This window comes from Galeopterus variegatus, unplaced genomic scaffold, assembly GCF_000696425.1.
Source record: "Galeopterus variegatus unplaced genomic scaffold, G_variegatus-3.0.2 Scaffold544, whole genome shotgun sequence".
Lineage (NCBI taxonomy): Eukaryota > Metazoa > Chordata > Mammalia > Dermoptera > Cynocephalidae > Galeopterus > Galeopterus variegatus.
The window spans coordinates 139,398-159,227 of record NW_007726655.1 but is presented as its reverse complement, the minus strand read 5'-3'; the positions used below and the strand labels follow the sequence as shown (position 1 = coordinate 159,227).

The window sequence follows — 19,830 nt, the reverse complement described above, 5'->3', positions numbered from 1 at the left end:
CTGGAATTATTGTGGTCATTCTAAACATTGTTCTTTTTTAAAAAGAGGGTGGCTAGATGGATTTACAGGTGGTCTCACTTATGCAGTTTTCTGAAAGTTATATGTGAATCCCATTTTTGTGAATTGGATTGTATTTGATCTTTTGACAAATTGTCTAATTAAAAGGACCCTGCAGTGAACCTGTTTTGAAACAAAGAGATTTTTGTTTATCTTGCTTGAAAATCTGTATATTTTAGTTGGGGCCAGCTTGAAGCAAAATTAAATTATACTATTATACCCAATCCCTTTTGTATTGGGTACTCCACTTTGTTCTCTGACAGTGAAAGCAATAGAGGAAAACATTCATTCAATAATTATTTACTGAGTATTTACTATGTACCAGGCAGGTGAAGGTGAGTTATACATATTTGGCCTCATATAGCAGGGATATTTCTATCTTTCATGGTGCATCTGGATAAGATTCCTTAGGTATTCTTTATCCTTAGAGGAGTTTGATATACAACAGGCCTTTAGTCCAGTAAATGTTAAGTACTATATGGTTGTCAGACTTTCTCAGCTGCCATAAAGTGTTTCCAACTTGAGATCCCCAGATGTGGATGCCACAATTGAACTAAGGTAAAGGAAGAGCTTTAGTTTGCTTTGGGTGCTATTTAAAAACTGTTAAGCTCTCTCAAATTCCTTAGAAAGTAAAATTGCTGAGGCCACGGAGGGTCCATATAGAAAACTTTAATAACATTTTTCAGGCTCTGATAGAAAATATAGCAGCAATACAGACATGGCCTTTGGAGCAACTGGAAGCTTAGGATTAGGTCTGGCTCAGAAGAAGAGGTATAAGAGTAAAAATTCTTTGGATAACTGACTGCATTTTTCTAAGGCTATCCCAGTACCATTTTTAATCATTAGTTTCTCATGAAGGCAATGATATGACATTAAATATTTCATCTTTAGAATTTAGTTTGTAGGAAAAACTAGAACACTGAAAAATGAACATTCTATTGCCTCATCAAGATCAGTTCAGAGGCCAGCAGAGCCATTTCTGTAACTCGAGTTGAAGCTAGAAGGGTACAACTCACTTTGACAGTGAAAGAAGACCAAACACGGGGACCTGAAATTCCTTTCACTTCTACCTTCTCTTCATACACAGTGTCTGAGTACATTCTACTCATATAAATATTCTGTCTATATCTGGCCTGGGGTTGGGGCAGGATCCTATGGTTAAGATCATGGGATTTGGCAGCAGATATACCTGGTTTGATTTCTGACCTTTCCATTGACAAATTGTATGATCTTGAGCAAGTTTCTTAACCCCTCTCAACTTTTTTCCTCGTTTGAAAATGTGCCTGACTCAGAGTTATGAGGCCTAGAGGAGAGAACACACATCAACTCAAGACCAACACAAATTTGGCATCCAATTGATAGTAGTCAGCCTGCATTGCTCCATAGCTGGGTCTGCACGGGTGCTCAGGAGAGTGGGGAGGAGAGACATTTATAAATAATAAATTGCTCATTAAGGAAAATGTGGATTGTTGGGAATTGGAGGAGCTGCATTGGCTCTCGAAGGGAGTATAGTCAATAGGTAACTACTTTGATCTCTCTGTCCTCATGTCACGTCGGTGAATTCATGATGTGCTGACATTTAGAATACATGAGTTGTACTCAATTCTTCCCATTTGGGATCAAGATAACAGCTTTTGCCTGTTTAACAGGCCCCTAATCCCTGGATAAATCAACAACCATGATTGTTTAACATCCCCTTTAGCTGTGTAGATATGATTTAATATAATACAGTACCTTCTAATAATGCAAAATAACCTCTGGCTTTTCCCCCAGGAATCTTGAAATCCTTCCTTCTGTAGGTCAGCACTGTTACCTGACTATAATTTTCAGACTTGTCCTGAAGATGCTGGGCAGCATAAATTGTTCTCTTTTGTGAAGAATTATATGCTCTTATATTCACCTATTACTGTATTTTTATTCCCCTTGACATTCTAGAATGATTAATTAATACAGCAAAATTGTTTACTTTATTTATTTATTTTTAAAAGAATGGCTAGGAGGGGACCAGCCCCGTGGCTCACTTGGGAGAGTGTGGTGCTGGTAGTGCCGAGGTCCTGGGTTCGGATCCTATATAGGGATGGCTGGTGCTGGCACTGGTTGAGCGTGGTGCGGACCACACCCTGCCCTGCCAAGGGTTGCGATCCCCTTACCAGTCAAAAAAAAAAAAAGAATGGCTAGGAGGTATACAAGCAAGTAAAGAGGGAAAAAGTCAGCAGTAGGTCCTTGGTGTTCTCAAGAACTTGTTTGGAGGAACACAATGAAGAAAAGACAATAGAGGGAATGGAACTGAAATAAAACATTGCCGAGTCTTCCTAAGGAAAAGCAGAGTCTTGTTCCATGGACAACAATGGCTAGACATTTGGAGACCTGCGTTTTAGTCCTAAGTTTTCCACTAGCTACCTTCATCTCTCTGAGCAAGTTATTGTGTCTTTCCGGGCTTCAATTTCTTTCTCTCGAAATGAGGAATTGGCCTGTGCTTTCCGAGATCCCTGATAGCTCTGGAATTCTAATTTATCCTCACCCCCTTTTTTGCATGATTTTTAATGAGGATTGGCAGCAATTTATTGTCATCAAACCCAGGCAATCAACACGATTTTCAAGTATTGAAAATAATTAGAGCATTCATGTGTGTTAACTTTTTTTTTATCCACACAGTATTCTAGACCAATACATTTTTAGCAAGCCCATATTTGAGAGGTTGGAACATGTTTTGTTGCTCTTAACAAAATTTTCCGAACTATACTATTCATTGTGACTTTGCCCAGTCCTCCCTGTTGTTGAAGCCGGTGTTCCTGCTGACTTCCATCTTGTCAGCTAGGCTGGACACCTGACTCTCCCCACATCAAGTCTGCAACTAAACTCTGCTGCTTCTACTAGCAGAATATTTTCTTCTTTCTAATCTCATTGCTTCTGCCCTTGTTCTGGCCCTTCCCTCCCCCGACCTTGGGCTCTTATGTTAGCTTCCAATTAGTTCACCCGGACTGCAGGCTTAATGTCTCACGTGCCATCCTATACATCACTGCTAGATGGGTCTCGCTAAAACACAGCACTGATTGTATCATTTCACTGTAAAAAACTGTCAATGACTCCTCAGTGTCTAGGGTGTAAAGTCTAGGATCCCAAGTCTTTCCATTGAGGCCCACTGTGGCTAATCACCAACTACATTTCTACACTCATTTTCTTTTATTCCCCATCACACACCCACAAGAGTACAGCAATCTAGTTAGGTTTTTACTGCTGCCTGAACTTCGTAGCCATCTTGCTTTTGCAGGTACTATTTTCTTTTCCAGGAATGCTCTTTCCCTTCATCATTATTGGACTAGATTCCTTCTACTTTTCACCTTTGGTGAAAATACTATCCCTTACAACCTTCTTTGCTTTTTCAGCTGCAAATGAACTCTTCCTCCCTAGAACTATTAGAGTACTGTTCATCTCTTGTAGCCTTTATCACATTCTAAGTTTAGTGGTTATGTATCCAATCTTCCTCTCAATATTTTGAGCTTTTTGAAAAAAAAAGGTTGTGCCTTTTAAAAAAAACAGTGTGATATGATAGAAAACACCAGTTGAGAGTTAAAAGACTTGAGTACTAGATGCAACTCTGCAGCTGACCGACTGTACTGCCTTTGACAAATCCACCTCAATATTCTCATTTGAAGATTGATCGTTTGGTCTGAATCAGTGCCAGTCTATGGAAAAATTTTTTATGGTCCTCTGAAAAATGAGAAAAATAAAGGCATTTTTAAATAGATGTAAAGATTCAACTTAATAGACTGTACATTATTCCATTTTGCTCTTTCTACTTTTTTGATACAAAAATGTAATTTCTTTTATGAATTAATGATGGCAGAAAAGAGTAGATAGATGTTAATGCTCTTCACTGGGTAGAATAAAAAATTGGGATATAAATGCTGATCCCTCAAATGTTGGGGGAGGGGTTAGAATTGGCCTATTAAATTCTGAAGCCCAGAAACCATGAGTTAAGATGAAGACACTTCCATCTTAATAATTCTAAGATATTTGTGTCTATCTCATAGTGCATAGCACTAACTATATTTTTGGTAAATGACAATAGCTGAATGAATGACAAGCCAACACACCTCTACTACTGGTTTTCTTTTATATCTATGGTTCTGCTTCTTTGGCAGCTGGCTGGTAAGGGGATCTGAACCCCTGAGCTTGGTGTTATGACACCGTGGTCTAACCAGCTGAGCTAACTGGCCAGCCCTATGCTTCTCTGGATGCAAGTAGTAGTGAAGTGTGAAGAAAGGGTTTCTATTTTCATGGAATATTTTGTGATTTTTCCCCCTTTTTCCATTCCTCCTCCCACCCCTGCTAACTGACCTATAGACTTCCAGGGCTCCTAGCATACTGAAGTTATTATTATTAGTATTTGCTCTCAGCATGCCAACAGCAGGTCTATGGCAGAGAGGAGGGTACACCATGCCCAGAATCGCATCATGGAGAATAAGGTGGTAGAAGTGGAGTAAAGGTGACTCTACACTCCATGCTTTTTCTTAGAAGAAGCTAATGCCAATATGTCCTCATGGAATGAGCAGAAAATTTCCATTGCAAAGTCTCTGTCTTCTCCAAGAGGAAAAGACTGCATTGATTTTTTTTTTAACCCAAACAGGAAACTAGATTTCAAAAAGATATAGCCTTGTTCTCCCCAGGTAACATAGACTTATTTCTTGATGAGAATTGGCGACATGAACCAGATAGGAAGTCTAAAACCACAGCCAGGTTTGTGGAAACAAATCCAAAAGGATTTCTGAGCCACTCATTATATCTTAAACTACTGAGCCAGATTTGATTTTCAGTCAAATCAGTGCAGAGTTTTTATTTTATTTTATTTTTTCATACTGGCTAAGGTTTATTTGTTTTGTTTTTTTTCTTTCCCCCTATGGAAAAGCAATGTGATAGAAAATAACTAAGAGAGTGTTAATAAGAGAAGGCCCTTTCAGCCTGCATACTATAACATCTTACTCAGGATGTTCAAGTTTCATTTCCTCTGCAGGCTGTGTCTGCACTGTGCACTGTGAGGTATGCCTCGCATATTAACTACCTCTATTTACTAGGCAAAAAAGTTAATGACGATGATTAAAATTAATGGTGGCAAGCCAGCAAACATCCCTTATGTGCCACAGCCTTCAATAACTCAGACTACACAAATCAGTGTAAGGTTATGGAAATAAAATCAGTGAAGAGAATGCTTCCATAACCTCTGTATTTTCCATGTCTTCTCATTATCTCAGGACCAAGTTTGAACATGACGACTGTAGAATAGCTTTAGCTACACAGGAAGTTACTAATGGACCTAATCTGACTGGAGAGACATTAAAGATTTTTGTCTGTAATACCTGCAGTGAAAGCCAATAGAATTGAGACAGTTACTTGGTCTGGATCCTCTAAAGCTTATCATGGCTTTGGGACTGGTGATCCCTGGTTCCCATATCATCATTAATTCATTCACTCATTAATTAATTCATTCATTGAATAACTATTCATTGAGCTCGAAGAGTGTGTCATACTAGGTTCTGCTTAATAAAATGATTCTTACCTGTAGTCCAGTGGGAGAGACATACAGTAAACATGTAAACAAAAAATAAATATGTAATTACCAATTGGGTTAAGAACAAAGATGGAATTAAAGAGGGTGTAGTTAAAGAGAGTAGCAGGTATCCTATTTTGGAGGGATGATTAGGGATGATCTCTCTTGGGAGATAATGTTTAGACTAAGACTTAGAACGAGGAGTCAGCTATGTAAAAAGTAGAGAAAAGAGCATTTTTAAAATCTAAAGGTAGAGCAAGTGTAACAGGCCTGAGCAGGGAAAGAGCTTGGCATATGCCAGCACTGAGAACAGCTCAGTTAGGCTGGAGTCTGTGGACCTGTGCAGAGGAGCACAGTTGCAGCTGGAGAGGAGGGCTGAGCCAGGGCATGCTGGCCCTGCATGGCTGGGTAAGGAGCCGGGATGAATTCTGAGCAGTGGTAGCCACTAAGGAGAATGACATGATCCAGTTATGTGTTAACAAGTGTCACCTGGTCTGCTGTGTAGAAAGGAGATTGGACAGGGACAGGAACAGAAGAAGGGAGATCATTTCAAAGGCCATTTAAAGTAGTTTAGTCAAGAGATGATGGCCACCTGGTCTAAAGTTGGGAGGTGGATGTAGACAACCATATTTGAGTCTAACTGATAAACATAATTGTGGGGTAGGGTTGAAAATTAGCTACTCAAATGTGCCAAATATATTTATTATATTATTATATGTGTGTAATTTTCTATAGCTGATTTTCCTAGAAAGCCCTGGTCCCTGTATTGGGGTAGGGTAGGGGGAAATGTAAACTCTCTAAATCTATTTTGGGTTAAATATCCCTTCGTGTAATTTGATTTATTTTGGACAAATGTTGAATTTTTGTCTTTTGCCCCCTCCCTGATAGCCTCTAGATGTACAGTGCATGCACAGGGGTGGAGGTGAGAGGCTTGTATGCCCTCGTCATGGTTACTTGTGGGTCCCTGTGCTGTTCACCAGGCTCACTGGCCTCAGCTGTGGGGCATCTAGACTGGTCTGTCCCTGTGTCCCTGGTGCTGATATGCTGTACTGATAGAGGCTGCTGAAATTGGGCTTGTTTTCTTGCCTCAGTTGGGGCCTTGTGGGTCTCTTGGGGGCCCAGCCTCACCTCAGGTCTCACCTAGGTAATCTGGCTTTTGACTAGGCTGTAGCACATCTGTGTCACAGTCACCCTGCCTTCCCTGTCATGGCATGTGAGGACTTCTGAGTCCCTCACCCACCACAGAAGGGCTACAGGAGGCTAGAGATACAAACTCAGGCCTCTTCCTGTTTATTCAGATCAGGTGGCATTTTTACATTGATACAGCCACTCCAGTGTATGTATGGAGGTCACTCTGACAGTTTCCCCTGAGTCTTTCCAACCCCACCCCTAGATTTTGGTTTGAATGGGGGAGCCAAGGCACTTGAAGTCTAACTGCTTGCTTCTGCTTTGTCCGTCTACTGCAGTGGAGTATGAGACAGGGAGGATTTTTAATTTCTTTTTCTACCTGATGAGAACTCCCTACATCCTGTCCTTGTTTTCCTCAGAACAGTAAGAAGGCTTATGGCCCAGCTGTCATTTGTGTCCCTGTCTTTACTATGGAAGACACTCATTAGATCTGAGTCAAACAGGCTGCCTCTTGATATGGGACCATGGGACTAAACTAAGGATTATTAAGGTTAAAAGCCATTTGTTTAGTCCTCTGAAATACTGTCCCTGTTACCCTTGGTATTTGTAGACATAGCCAAAGTTGTCAGCATAAGCATGAACTGGGATCATGACTTGGTTTATATACCTAAAGTTGCTCTCTTCTGCCTGTTGAGTAATCTAAATGCCTGGGTGGGGTAATAAAGGCTTTCCACGATGTGGCCTCAAGCCAGCCGCTCTAGCCTTCTCTCTTATATTCTTCTTCCCATAGCCTGGGCTCTGGTCACATCCGACTCCTCAGTGTTTCTTGAATATGTGTCATTCTTTCCTATTTCACAGGCTCACATAGGACCTTTCTTACAAAATGCTTCCCTTGTTCCTTTTCTGCCTCTTGTGTTTCTCATTAAAATCCTACACACCCTTCAAGGCCTGGCTCACGTGTTACCTCTAACATGAAACCTCAGCGTCCTTCACCTTGGAGTAATTGCTACTTCCTCTAAGTCTGCATGGCACTTTGCTCTTATTGTGAACCTTTCCTATTTTTATATTGTAATTGTTAGTGTGCATAGCTGCTTTTTCCCTTTAGATTATAAGCTTCTTGGGGGAAAGATGGACTATCCACAGCTATATATAAGGGTACTTCAAAAAGTTCATGGAATGATTCGTATTATCTTTTAATTGTATTTATTTTGAAGTACCCTCATATCGTGTTGACTGTACATCACTATGTGTCACCTGTGTTGCCCGTCACACTGCTTTGCACACCAAAGACACTTGACAAAAAATAAACAGTGAGCGGAACAACCAAGCTCTTCATAGAGCTCTCTAAATCTCACATTAAAAGCTTTGAAACAAGTGTAGAGGTGTTACTTTTCCTAGCATTTGATGGTATTCAACTATTCAATTTCCATACAGATCCCATGGCCTGGGCTCCAATATGCTGTGGGAAATAGGTTTTCAACCATTTCTCCCAGGCCCGTGAAGTAGAATGTCATTATATTTACAGGGATCTGTGGAGGCTCCCAAAACACGGCACACAATCATACATCAGAAACCTCTATCATAAATGAGTTGGACAGGATAAGCCAACTTGAAAGAGAAAATAAAATATTATAACCCCAACTTGAAAAGAAAATATGGTGTGTGGTTTATTGCTGTGGATTATGGAGGAAGAAAGGACTGATTTTAAGTCAGACAAAGAAAAGCAGTGACACTCTTTAAACTCAATACAGTATTCACATGGCAGACACTGGACTTTAGAAAGCCAAACCTTCAGGCTCCTGCTCTGGTCTATAAAATAGATGTAAAATTGCCTTTGCTACATTATTAGTGCTGCATTATTAGTGTGCCGTTCTAGAGGCAAGAAATGTTTAAGGAGAAAAATAGCCTTGAAGCCAGTATGGTTCTTTCAAGTCAGGTCTGTTTGTCAAAATCTCACATTGCATTTTAAAGACCTTTAAAGACTGTGGCTTTGGGAAATTCCACTCTGATGAAATGAGACGGAAGGGGGAATATGAAAGATTTGCAAGATAGAAAACAAATTTAGCTGTCTTAGTGATAAGTTCTACAATTATCAGAAATATGAAGATAGTGTTAAATAATGAGATTTCCTTCTTTCTAGAATTACTTTCCATCGAGAGTGCCTTTCTGAGCTTCCTAGCTCCTGCCCCTTATTCTCTATTGCTTGAATTTAGTGAGTCATTAACATCTGGTTCAGACACAAAGGTATCAAAATGCCTCTCGTGACCACAGCTGAAAGTGGAAACACTAGAGTGCATATGGAATATGTTGGTCAGGCTTGTTCTAGTCTAGAGGCACAAGTGTAATATATACAAACATGGCAGGGTTTGCTGGAGCTGATATAGGATGCAATGGAGGGGGACTTACGCACTGAGTGAAAGTTGAGTCAGATGGCCCCTGAGGACCTGTCCAACCTGTGTGACACAGTAAGATGTGCAGGGTTTGCTCAGCCTTATGAGCTGCCTCTTTGTTTCTTCTGATTTGCTTGTGAGTCTTGCAGATGGTATAAGACATGCTGCATCCTGCCCCGTTCAGACTCACATCCCTACACTTTCCTTTGGGTAAAACACTGGCAAGAGTCTGGCTACTTTTTGTGACTTTTATAGAAATATTTCAGGTTATTAAATGAACAATTCCTAGTGGCCTGAAAGGCACGACTTACGTGAGATGGAAAATGCAGTCAAGGATCTCTCAGGCCGAGGCAGTTTGTCTGGTGGTCTAATTCCACCTGACTGAGTTGACCAAATCCATTCATTCTGTCTAGACAAGTGATTTATCATCACTTTGGGGCAAGGAAGATGACTAGAAGAGTTTACAGAGTCATATACTGGACAAATCTTGGCTTTTAGAGAGAAGTGAGTCAGGTGGTCCCACATCTGTGTGCCAGGCCCTAGTCCTATCTCAAGCTTCAATTTAAATCTAAAACTAAATGAAACTAAATAAAAACAACAGCTGTTATTAATAGAGTGATTTTTGTTAATCTTCTAAGAGTAACAAAAAAAGATAAAAAAATATGTAAAAACAATTCATACTTATTTGTTTGTTTCTAGATCACCAGATTAAAAATTGACCGAAACCCTTTTGCTAAAGGATTCAGAGATTCTGGAAGAAACAGGTAAGAATAATAGGGGAAGAGACCCACTGACATTTTTTTATTTTGCTTTTTTATGTGGCATTTCACATCGGTGGCTCTTGGCTTTTAATTTTTGGAAAACACCTGCATGCTCTGCCACCGTGCTGACTCAGGCAAAGAGAAATGGACAGCTGATGCAAGAATCAAAAAGCTGCCTCCCAAAAGGCTGAATTTTCCAAAATCTTTGTTAACACAATCTAAATCGCCAGATCAAATCCCTTATGCCGTTTTTTCCCCTATATCATACTGAATTGTAACTTAATAAAAATTTTATGGTGATTTATTATCCTCAAAGGATTGCTGTTTTTTTCCTGATAAGCATCATAGGTGGCTATAGCACCTGTAGTGATATCTCATAGATTTTGCATTATCAGAAAACAAGGAGTTGTTTTCTAAAAAATATTTTTTTTTAGAAAATTATTACCTTTAAGAGTTAACCAGTTTTCTTTTAGGAAATAGTTACAAAATACATTGTATATTTCCTGCTTTAGTAAAGAGAGTTTGTAGAACACCACCTTTCTTGATTAACATCATTAATATGACTAGGTTGTTATACAGTGGAACTCTTAGGAATTGCTGAAGTTTATAGGACTATTTGCTTCTGTAGTAAATAGCCTTAGAGACTGTGTTGTTTTTTGTTTGATACTTCTTTCTTCCCTCTAAATTCTTTCTATTTTACCCTTCCTACATAAAATTAAAATCTGTTATCGATGGAAAGTTGGGAGAGAACTGAAATGGTTAGGGAAATCAGATACAAGTGTATCTAAGGTTATTCAATGAAAAAATGTTACACAATATTGAATTAGCAAATGGGGCCCCTCTGTCTTATAGAAGACATAGGCTTCACAACGCTATTAACTTTAATGGTGATACCTTTTTCATAATTTCGGGGCATTCTTTACAACTGAATGACAGATTGTCAGGAGTTGTCTTTGGTGTTCTCTCTGCAATAGTTTTTGGATAAACTGAAAACTTAAATTTGGAACCACTTTGTGAAATATGTTGTACATTATATTAGAACCCAGCTTTATGCTGAAAGTCTGTCCCAATCATTTTGAAAGGAAAATGCTGAAAGTCTGTCTCGATCACTTTCTTTACAAAATGATTTATGAAAGCACTGATTTATCAAACTCATTATATATTTCAAATACATTTAGAATTCTATAAAATTTCATTTATCTCAGAATTTTTCAAGGTCGTATCTATTGAGAAAAGTAAAATTCCTTTAAACTTTTGGTTTGCAGATAACAAAATTCAGCAATATGGTCTAAGTTAAACAACTGTTTAGTGACAGAGCACATGACGACTCAGGCATGTGGATTCCAGAACAAATGCTTTCCTGTTTGATGGATCTTTGTTTAGAATAAGACAAAGGCCTTTATTTTCAAATTTTAGCCAACGAAGAATGACTACTTGTTCCTTCCATTTCAGATGGGCCATCCTCTTCCTCCCCATTAGCTTATGTTTCATGTCCGGGTCACCAGAATATGCCTTTGAGCTGTTTCCTATTGCTTCCTTTTCAAGGCTCTGCACTCTGGGCTTACTGAGGACCTTGTCAGTGATAAGCAAGTCAAAACTAGAAGCTGTCCTTTCATAAAGAAGCCTCTAGACCTCTAAACCTGGAGACTCTTTGGGTCAGAACATTCATGATAGGCTATTTCCAAAGGTAGGCTATGTGTGGCAAGGGCATTTAAGATCTTTAGCTTAGAGTCCATGGCTGGATTTCAGGGGTTCTGTGAGCTCCCAGATATTGTAAGTAAAATTATGTGTGGATGAGCAGCCACTCACTTTTCTGGAGAGAGTGTATAGCTTTCTTTACATTTTCAAAAATGTCTATAACCAAAAGTTAAGAACTGCTGCTTTAGATACAACTGTCTGTCTCCAGGGGCAAGACCTATTGCGATAGTTGTTATTCAACCCCTTCTTTCTTCTTTCTTCCTTTTTAAAGTCTCCAGCAACATTTAGTATTTGCTTATTTTCTTTCTGGCTCGTGAAATATTGTTTTTTGTCTTTTTCTTTGCCTTTTTATCACATTGGAGTCCTTGTTTTTCAAAGTTATTTTGGTCACTTTTTTTTTTTTTTTCCTTTTTTGTCTTTTTTACTGACCGGCAACAGGATCGCAACCCTCGGTGTTGCGCCCGCACCACTCTCAGCCAGTGAGCGGGAACCGTTCTCCACGTGGGATCCAAACCCTTGTCGGGAGCGCCGCCCCGCTCCCAAGCGTTGCACTCTCCAGTGCGCCACCGGGCCGGCCCTTTTGGTCACTTTTTTAAGGTTGAACTTGATTCCTCAATAAATGCTTTCCTATTAATAGGTACCCTGTCCTTGGAAATTGCTGTCTGGATGTACTTTGATCATTTGTTGTCTGTATTACATAGGTATCAAGAAATATATATGTCAATTATTGATAGGTGCTAACAAGAAAAATAAATCAGGCTAGGAGGTAGAGTGAGAGTGGGAACCACTTTTATAGGATGGAGAGGGGTGCCAAGGATAGTCTTTCTGATAAGATGCCATGAAAGCTGCCAGGTATGTACTCCAGGCAGAGGAAACAGCAAGTGCAAAGACAGACACGTGCTAGGTGAGTTTGTGCAACAACAAGGAGGCCCTATGGCTACAGAGCATGGTCCCTGCCCAGGAATGTGGCTGAGCAGCGTAAGAATGGAGGTGCAGAGGCATGACTCAGAACAGAAAATTGGAAGAGACAGGCTGTGTTGACCAGCATTAGACCCATTAGGGTCTAGGAATTGGAGCCACCCTTTAACTTTGAAAATAAAACCATTGCATCTCAAAGGATTTGCCATTGGTCAGGAAGTTGTGATTGCATCTCAGTTCAAATGCTGAGGTCCTCCGCTGTCCTCACCAGGCTAGAAGAGACCTTTGGCATTGGCCTGTGCCTGCCTGAAGACGGCTGAATGTCTTATTGCTCAGGGCGGACAGTTATTTGTCTGTCCTGTTTAGTGGGTTGCTCTTCTTCGAGAGGGCTCCAGGAAAACAGAACTATGGATCCTCATTAGCCAACTTCAATGCTTTATTTATTTTTTAACTTATTCCAATAGCATGCAAATTCATTATGTCCCACCAAAACCTGCAGGCTACTTTAAGTACTATCAGTAATTATATCAGTTAACTGTGATCGAACGCTTATCTGTGTTCCCGACCCTTTACTTATGTTCTCTCTAAACTTCAAAACAACCTGTATTTTACAAATGAGGAAACTGAGATTCAGAGAGGTTAAGCAGCTTTCCTATTGTCACACAGTAAAGCTGGAGCAGGAATTAAAATCTGAGTCTGCCTGACTTCAAAGCCTGTGCACTTTGTGCTCCATCATGTTAACAGTTTACACTTGACTTACTTTATCTTCAACAGATGTTGAGAACAGAATCCTTTCTCTAAAAACCCTTCATCTACTTAAAAAAACTATGCAAGTCACCCAGAACCTTCTCTTTTCCAAATAAAACAACCTGTATATTCTCAGCCTGTCTTTGTAGACAACTCTCACGATTTTGTCAGTCTACTGGCCCCTGTAAACAAGGGTCTCCTTAGCAGAAGACAGGAAGCCAGGCCGCACTTCCCTAGCAGATGAAACTGTGATATAATGACACTGAGGTCACGTGTCTCACAGTGGGACAAGGATGAATTATTAAAGGTAGAAGCCATTTTTGTCCTCCAGCGTTCTAGGAAGCTGGATTAAAACAAACTTGTTGGGGTAAGTACAGGGGCTCTTGTATTTTTCTCTTTAAAAAGCTCAAAATTACCTGATAGACACACTTTCTCACTAGCTATCTACAGGATCTGATGAGGGCAAGCATTATTAATGCAATTTTGCAGATGGGAAAGATTGATGGGTGAGGATATAGAGAATTATCTGCCAGTCTTCTGGGAACTGGTGGTTCTGTTCCAGCACTGAGGACCCAGTTTACCCCTTCCAACCAATTCCTTATCTGTCGTCTTTCTTATGCTAACAGAGTTCTTATAAATCTAAGATTCTCCCCCTGCATTTTAGACATCAAGTGACTCATGCAGGGGAGCATGATTTGATGAGCTGCATATAAATGTACCCCAAAACATACGGATTACATTTCCTTTAAAAACACATGGGCTTAAAAATTAGGGAGGAAAGTGCTTGGCCAATGTTTTTTGGTTTTTCAGAACACAAAACATTTGTGGAATACTTTGGAGTTACAGAGTTTGCCAAACCTCAAACCAAAACATGTTCAGGTTTGTCAGTCTCAATCCATCCCTGCGACCCAGAGGCTCAGGAGGGGAGGAGTGTGAGAGGAGAGATGGCAGGACACAGCCACTCCCTGGGCTCTCTTCAGATGCCTCATGTGTGTTTCTCATGCCACCAAAGAGCAGTCCCCAGCCAATAGCTGTGTCCTCTGAAGTGCAGAGACGAGTGTGAGGGACTGTGGCTGAGGTCGCTGGCCTCCCCTCTTTTGTATTTTCATATAAAGAGGTATCCATGGAGAAGCACTCCTGGCTTCTAGCCCCATCCTTCTCCTTCTTCCCAGTGAGAACCTGAGGGACTGAGCTGATTGCTGAGTTGGGAGAAGGAACCCTTCAGGACCTGCTTGCCCACAGAGAACACTCATTCCAGGCTGTCTTTCCATTGTGTAATAAGCCTAGCAGAGGAGGCCTGCAGTTTTGGGGAGTAAGCTTATCTCAGGGGAGTTCTAGCCAGCGCATTCAGCTTTCACACCTATGCCATAGTCTCCAGAGAACTTATCAATAGTAAAATTGGTATTTTGAGGTCCATTACATAAGGCTCTTGTCTTATTCTCAGAATTGATTCTGATCTTGGTTGAAGAAAAGAGGTGATAGTCACTGAACTGTCTAGAACCCCAATAGGAGCCCCAGTGAGCCCACATTATCAGCCCTGTGGTGTCATCATTGTCAGAATCTGTCTTAGTTCTCTCGGCTTCTTTAGGAAGTATCAGGCATACACTTCAGTGTGAGAAAGTCTCCACCCTTCAAATTTTACTTACGGAGCTGCTACTGTCCATTCTCATGTAATTATGCCCCTGATTAGAAGTCTTCACTGGGAGCCTGTTTGTGCATATGTGTGTGATTGTGTGTCATGTAAATATATATGTCTAAGTTGATTATCACTTATCTGAAATGCTTAGGATGATAAGTATTTTGGATTTCAGGGTATTTGCATTAATTTAACTGTTCAGCACCCCTAATCTGAAAATCCAAAATTCCCAAAATTTTCTGCTGAGCATTTCCTTTGAGTGTCATGTCAGTGCTCAAAAAGTTTCAGATTTTGGAGCATTTCAGGTTTGGGATTTTCAGATTAAGGATACCCAACCTGTGTGTGTGTGTGTGGGGGGGGTGTATATGTGTATGTTCATGTTGTGGGGAAGAGTGATAGATAGCCATTCCTTTTGAGTAGAGACATTGACAGATTTTGCTTCCAGGCATTGTTTCTGCAATAAGAGGGATATTGTATTTACTTCTCAGTTGTTACTAGTTCTAGATTTCTCAGAAATTGTGTGGCCCAAATCTGGTTTTAGGTGGGGTCAATATATGTTCGCCTTTAATCAGGCCTAGCCCCAGGGTTGCCTCTGGGAGATTTCTCCTACCAGGGGGACAACACCCTTATGTTTCTGGGGGAAAATAGATTCCATCTGTTTGAGATTATTTTTGTCCTATGGTCTGTGTACGCCACTAGAATGTAAGCTCCTGGAAGACTGGGACTGTACCTTTTTTAGGTTTCCGCTTTTAGAGTTTTTCCCCCATAGCTCCAGGAGTATAGAATAAAATAATTGTTCATTTAGTTATAAAACAATAAACAGTATTGATGAGTGGCAGAGAAATCACAATCAGGAACTCTAGAGTGAGAAAGCCTTATCCCAACCAAAGGTGAATCGGGGAGCAGCAGCAGGGAGCTAGTTTTGGACACCAAATAAGAAGGGAAGAAAGGATGAATCTAGAAACAATAGTTTGAAATAAAAAAAAAATATTTTGAAAGACTAACGGCAGTTTTGATTCAAATCTGAGGCTGTAACACACTGATTTAGCCTAACTGTAGGTTAGACACGCACACCTTGAGACCCTCTGATCTGGCTCAGGATAGTGGGGGCATAGCTGTGCTTCCTGGCTCCCTGGAGAAGGACATCTAGCAGTGTTCAGTGTCTGTGAGCCTTAGATAAAAAGGAGTTCCTAGAGACTGAGCTAAAACAGAATGAGGTTTGACTGAGAAAGGTCATCCAATAGAGAACTGAGAGGTAAAATTACGTCTTTGTGGGTGGCCACCCCAAAGTCGAGCCTGTACTAAAGGGAAGACATGGTTCAGGAAGCTGAAGAGAAAGAAGAGTCTTTACAGTCTCCTTGTCAAAGAAGCAGCCTTGGAAGGTATATCTACCCACATGCCCGAGGGTGCACTGTGCTCAGCTGGAGGGAGTATGACAACTGTCAAGACCCTGCACATTAAAGAGGTAGCCAGAGGCATAGAAGGAAAGAGGGCTCTGTGGGTCTCTCCGCTCACATCTGATGTGAAAGACTTGTTTCTGTTAGGGAAGATTTTACAGAAAACCCACGTCACCTTGAAATTTTACATATTTCTCAGGGACTTTCTCCAAAGCAAACACATACATAAAGAGGAGAGTATTAAAATTATGATCTGTTTGGGGAGAGAGGGGTTCTATGGACTTGTCTTAAAAGTGCTATGGAGTGAAAGACTCTGGGTTCTCCTCTGTCTGTGACCTTCATCCTGTCTTTGACCTTGGGCTTTACCTTACTCCCAGCTCCACTGCATTGCAGGCAACTGCAGGGGTGTCTGTCCTGTATGACCTGGTTTCCTCCAGATACTCCCAGCTGGCATGGTGCCCCAGAAGCCACTGCTCTTGGTCCCATGTGGAGTGGCCTTTCAGTAGCTCAAAGAATTAGTGCAGGCTTTTAGGAGGGTCTGTTTTTTTTCTGTGGAATCCACCATTGGAGGCCTGAGCCAGAACACTCAAATTCCATAACTCAAGAACTGTCAGAAAGGAGCCAGTGGCAGGCCCTGTGTCATGGGGAGGTTGGTTTATATGGGTAAGTAGTTTGAATGGGTTGCTCCTCAGTAAGAAGCAAATAGGGCCTGCAGGATGAGGTGCAAGAAGAAATCTGAGTCTGAGCTCATTCTCAGAGCACTTACAACCAACCCTGCTGTTTGCTGGGAATGTGGCTGGCAGCAGTCCTTCTTGGTTCCTAGTGTCCCTTTGCATAACACTGCAGAGGACGGTGATCTAAAAATGAAGCCATTCACTGCATTACGGGAATGGATATATTTGCTTGTTCAAAGAGGATGGTTAATGAAGTTAATACTTAACCTGAGGGAAGGAATTACTCCCTAATGGTGGTGGGGAAAATATTTGGGAGTAAAGAATTTTTCTGTGACCCCCTCTTAAGCAGCTGCTGTCCCAAGGCCATGCTTATAGAGTGAAGGACGACCTCCCGGGCACAAACAGGAACTCCCTGTTACAGGCCCAGCCCCTCCGCACAACACCCAATAGAAAGAGGAATGTGAGATGAGGAATCACAGTGCCTAATGCTAACAGAAGGAGAAGAAGAGACAAGGAAAAGTCATCTAGAAATTAATGTCAGGGCCAGTTAATCTTTGCTTAAATCTGAAACTTTCTTGGGGACGTGGGGGGAGGAAGTTTACTGATGAATCTCAGTTAAAATCTGTTTGTAGAGGGTGTTTTGTACCTAGTTTACTCAAATATTTTCTACACCTTTGTCTATTTATTAAGCTAAATATAGGAAGTTACTATATTTATAGGTCAAAAAATGGCAAAATACCAGCAATTTCAAGTTTAACCTCACATACAGTCATGTGTTGCTTAACTACAGGGATACATTCTGAGAAATGCATCATTAGGTAATTTTGTCATTGTGCAAACATCAAAGAGTGTACCTACACAAACTTAGGGGGTTTAGCTTACTACATGCCTAGGCTATCTGGTATAGCAATTACAATCTTATGATACCATCATCATATATGCATTCCATGGTTGAGTGAAATGTTGTTATAGTGCACGACTGTATTTATTTCTAGCCATTCAAATCGTAAGTATACAAGTAATAGTAATAATTATTTCATCTGCTGTCTGTAGTCCAAGTTGTCCATTTTTACCTCTGAGTTGGTCTCAGTGCAGTATTTCCTATTTTACTAATGGTAAAACTGAGTACGATGAGGTACTAGCTTTCAGAATTTGCAAATCCAGCCAGTGACAGCATCCAGAGAATGATTTCACTCTCTTCTATTAGGCACAGCGTGCCAGGCAGCAGAAACCATGCCCTTGTCCACCTCTAGTTCCCTGCCACTCCTGAAGGCTCACGTAGCAAGCTTAGAGCCAATGAGCTGACCAACTTGCCTTGTTTCAAACAGCATGACATCCCAAGTGTCTCCCTTACTTTCAATTTCCATATTTTTGTTTGTCCTCCCTAGAGTCACTGGCTGCATTTTTCCAGCCAATCCCATCCCGCTCTTTCCAGGCAATCTTACCAGCACCCCTAGGTTTTGCGTATTCTTTTGTTATCCCTGGCATGGCTGGCTTCTGCCATTTAGCAGTTCTGTGCAAACAATCAGTGCTGGACTCCCTTTCAGGCACTGCTGCATGCACAATTCGAGGTAGCTGGCCTTGTATTGGGTGGGTTTTGCGTATTCTTTTGTTATCCCTGGCATGGCTGGCTTCTGCCATTTAGCAGTTCTGTGGAAACAATCAGTGCTGGACTCCCTTTCAGGCACTGCTGCATGCACAATTCGAGGTAGCTGGCCTTGTATTGGGTACTGGCAGCTGGACTCCTCCTATGCATCCAGGCCGTAGCTGTTTATCATGTCCCCTGGCTTGTGGTCTCTTAGCTAGTATTTAACATTTTTTTCCCGCCTTGTTATTTGTTTTCCCTTCCCTGACGTGAGCTTTTTCCACCATTGTCCTCTTGGCCATGTGGCTTTGCCAGGGAAAGTTGGCAATTGTTTTATTATCTATGGCTCTTGCCCAGGGATGGTGTCATTGAACAGAGTGACGTCTTTTTAATGGCTAACATATTGGAGTCTGAAATATCTGCAAGATAATGAGGACTACAGAGGCTTGAGGGACACGATTTGGGTTCTATGAAGAGAGAATGAGAAATGGAATTAGGTAACACAGAACTCTCTCCACATTTAATACAGAGCAGGAGGGCTGACAAAGCTTTGAATTCTAGTGAAGTAAGAATGTATTCTCCTATTACAGGTCCCAACCTGAGCGGAACAGTGGGAATTCTTGAGATAGGCCATATATATTTTGTCTTTAATCAATCTGAATTTATTAAGCAATAATTAGGAGGAGGTGTAATCATTATCTCCATTTACAGATAGGGAGACTTAGGCATGAAGAAATCATATAACTTGGACAAGGTTGCACTAATGAGCAGCAGGGTTGCAATTTGAACCCAGGTGATCTAGCTCCAGATGCTATTCTTTAACCATGATGCTAATCTGTCCTTTGTGTGATTTTAGTTAAAGTTAGACCATTCCAGTTAAATGTAAATAAACTTAATATTTTAGTTAACTTACTTTGTGTTATCCTGGATTTTTATTATACTTCTTGAGGCAGTGAAAACTCTTTATAGACTGCCATTACTACCTATTCAGACTCCAATGGGGAAAGGGTTCCCAAGATGAAAATCACTGGGTGAGGAACAATTTTAACTCAACTCCAAGCATCTGTTCATTGGACATCTGTTCTTCCAAGCCATTATAAGGCACATCAATGACAGCTACTTCACCACGTAGATATACTTACTGTACTATCTAAAGCCAAGTTTTGAATTATGATTTGATTTTAATCAATTTGTAGACCTCTTTTGGGAGGTCTTTTAGCATATTCCTGGACAACTGTAATTAAAAAAAAAAAAAAAGAATATCCTCAGACACCAAATATCCTGAGTAAAC

The 19,830-nt window shown here is 40.7% G+C and overlaps 1 protein-coding gene across 1 annotated transcript in view; it reads left to right on the top strand.

Moving 5' to 3' along the window:
- Positions 1-19,830, top strand: part of TBX15 (T-box 15) — a 107,679-nt gene that overhangs the window by 67,887 nt on the left and 19,962 nt on the right. Inside the window, exon 6 of the mRNA XM_008569919.1 lies at positions 9,823-9,887. Within this exon, the coding sequence (XP_008568141.1) occupies positions 9,823-9,887 (65 nt within the window). The remainder of the gene's footprint in view (positions 1-9,822; positions 9,888-19,830) is intronic.